The sequence below is a fragment of the Halyomorpha halys genome, unplaced genomic scaffold (assembly GCF_000696795.3).
Source record: "Halyomorpha halys isolate HHAL.00 unplaced genomic scaffold, Hhal_1.1 Scaffold1600.1, whole genome shotgun sequence".
In the NCBI taxonomy this organism is placed as follows: Eukaryota; Metazoa; Arthropoda; class Insecta; order Hemiptera; family Pentatomidae; genus Halyomorpha; species Halyomorpha halys.
Window position 1 is genome coordinate 209,340 of NW_027115371.1, and position 904 is coordinate 210,243.

Sequence of the window (904 nt, forward strand, 5' to 3'; positions counted from 1 at the left end):
ATTTAACGAATATTAGCAAAATTAAATAAAATATAAATGGCGTTGATGACCAATGAAGTTTGGCGCCACTAAACAACCAAACAAACAAACAAATTAGCAACAATTATTTTCTAAATTCCTTCTCCACTGAATCTGGTTAAAACCTCAAACCAACGAGGTTAGTCCTTACAAAATTGTCTTAAGAAAATGCTAATATTTTTTAACTCATGTTTTAGCATCTGCTGGGCCTGCTGCTGGAATTATAGCTGCTTCATATTCTGGTTGTGATAAGACTTTAGCAACGGTTTTCTTTGTCTTCGGAATGACTATTATGGGTGCATATATACCAGGTTTGAAAGTCAATGCACTTGATCTCAGCCCGAATTATGCAGGAACTGTAATGGCCCTGGTTGGAGGGGTAGGAGCGATATCGGGAATAATAACTCCATATCTAATTGGCATACTCACACCTAATGTAAGCCAAACTCCTTTAAAATATCAATAATAGATGTAATTCTTAAAAATTAATATTATACATATAAACAATTGGTATAGATTTATATATATTAGGGCATATATATTTATTTTTAACAGGGGTGTTAAACATTAATTACTTTTCTAGAGTACTCTACTAGAATGGAGGTTGGTATTTTGGATATCTTTTGCTGTGATTATGGGCTCAAATATAGCATTCCTCTTTATGGGATCTGCTGGTACTCAGTGGTGGAACGATCCTGACCAAGTACGAAGTTACATCAAGGGGAAAGAGTATCATAATGGAGAAGAACATCATAATGGAAAAGAGAAGGAGGTGTCATAATCATGAGGATTTCATATATTATTTTAAATAATATCATAGAATGTAAATACTTAGGAATTATTCTTAGTAATATACATCCCAAGGAGAGATCAGATATATATATAT

At 33.0% G+C, this 904-nt stretch overlaps 1 protein-coding gene across 2 annotated transcripts in view; it reads left to right on the forward strand.

Moving 5' to 3' along the window:
* Positions 1–904, forward strand: part of LOC106690169 (putative inorganic phosphate cotransporter) — a 16,095-nt gene extending 15,191 nt beyond the window's left edge. For both annotated transcript variants that reach the window (XM_014435504.2, XM_014435505.2), the window contains exons 8-9: positions 216–454; positions 602–904. In XM_014435504.2, the coding sequence (XP_014290990.1) occupies positions 216–454; positions 602–799 (437 nt within the window). In that variant the 3' untranslated portion in view covers positions 800–904. The remainder of the gene's footprint in view (positions 1–215; positions 455–601) is intronic.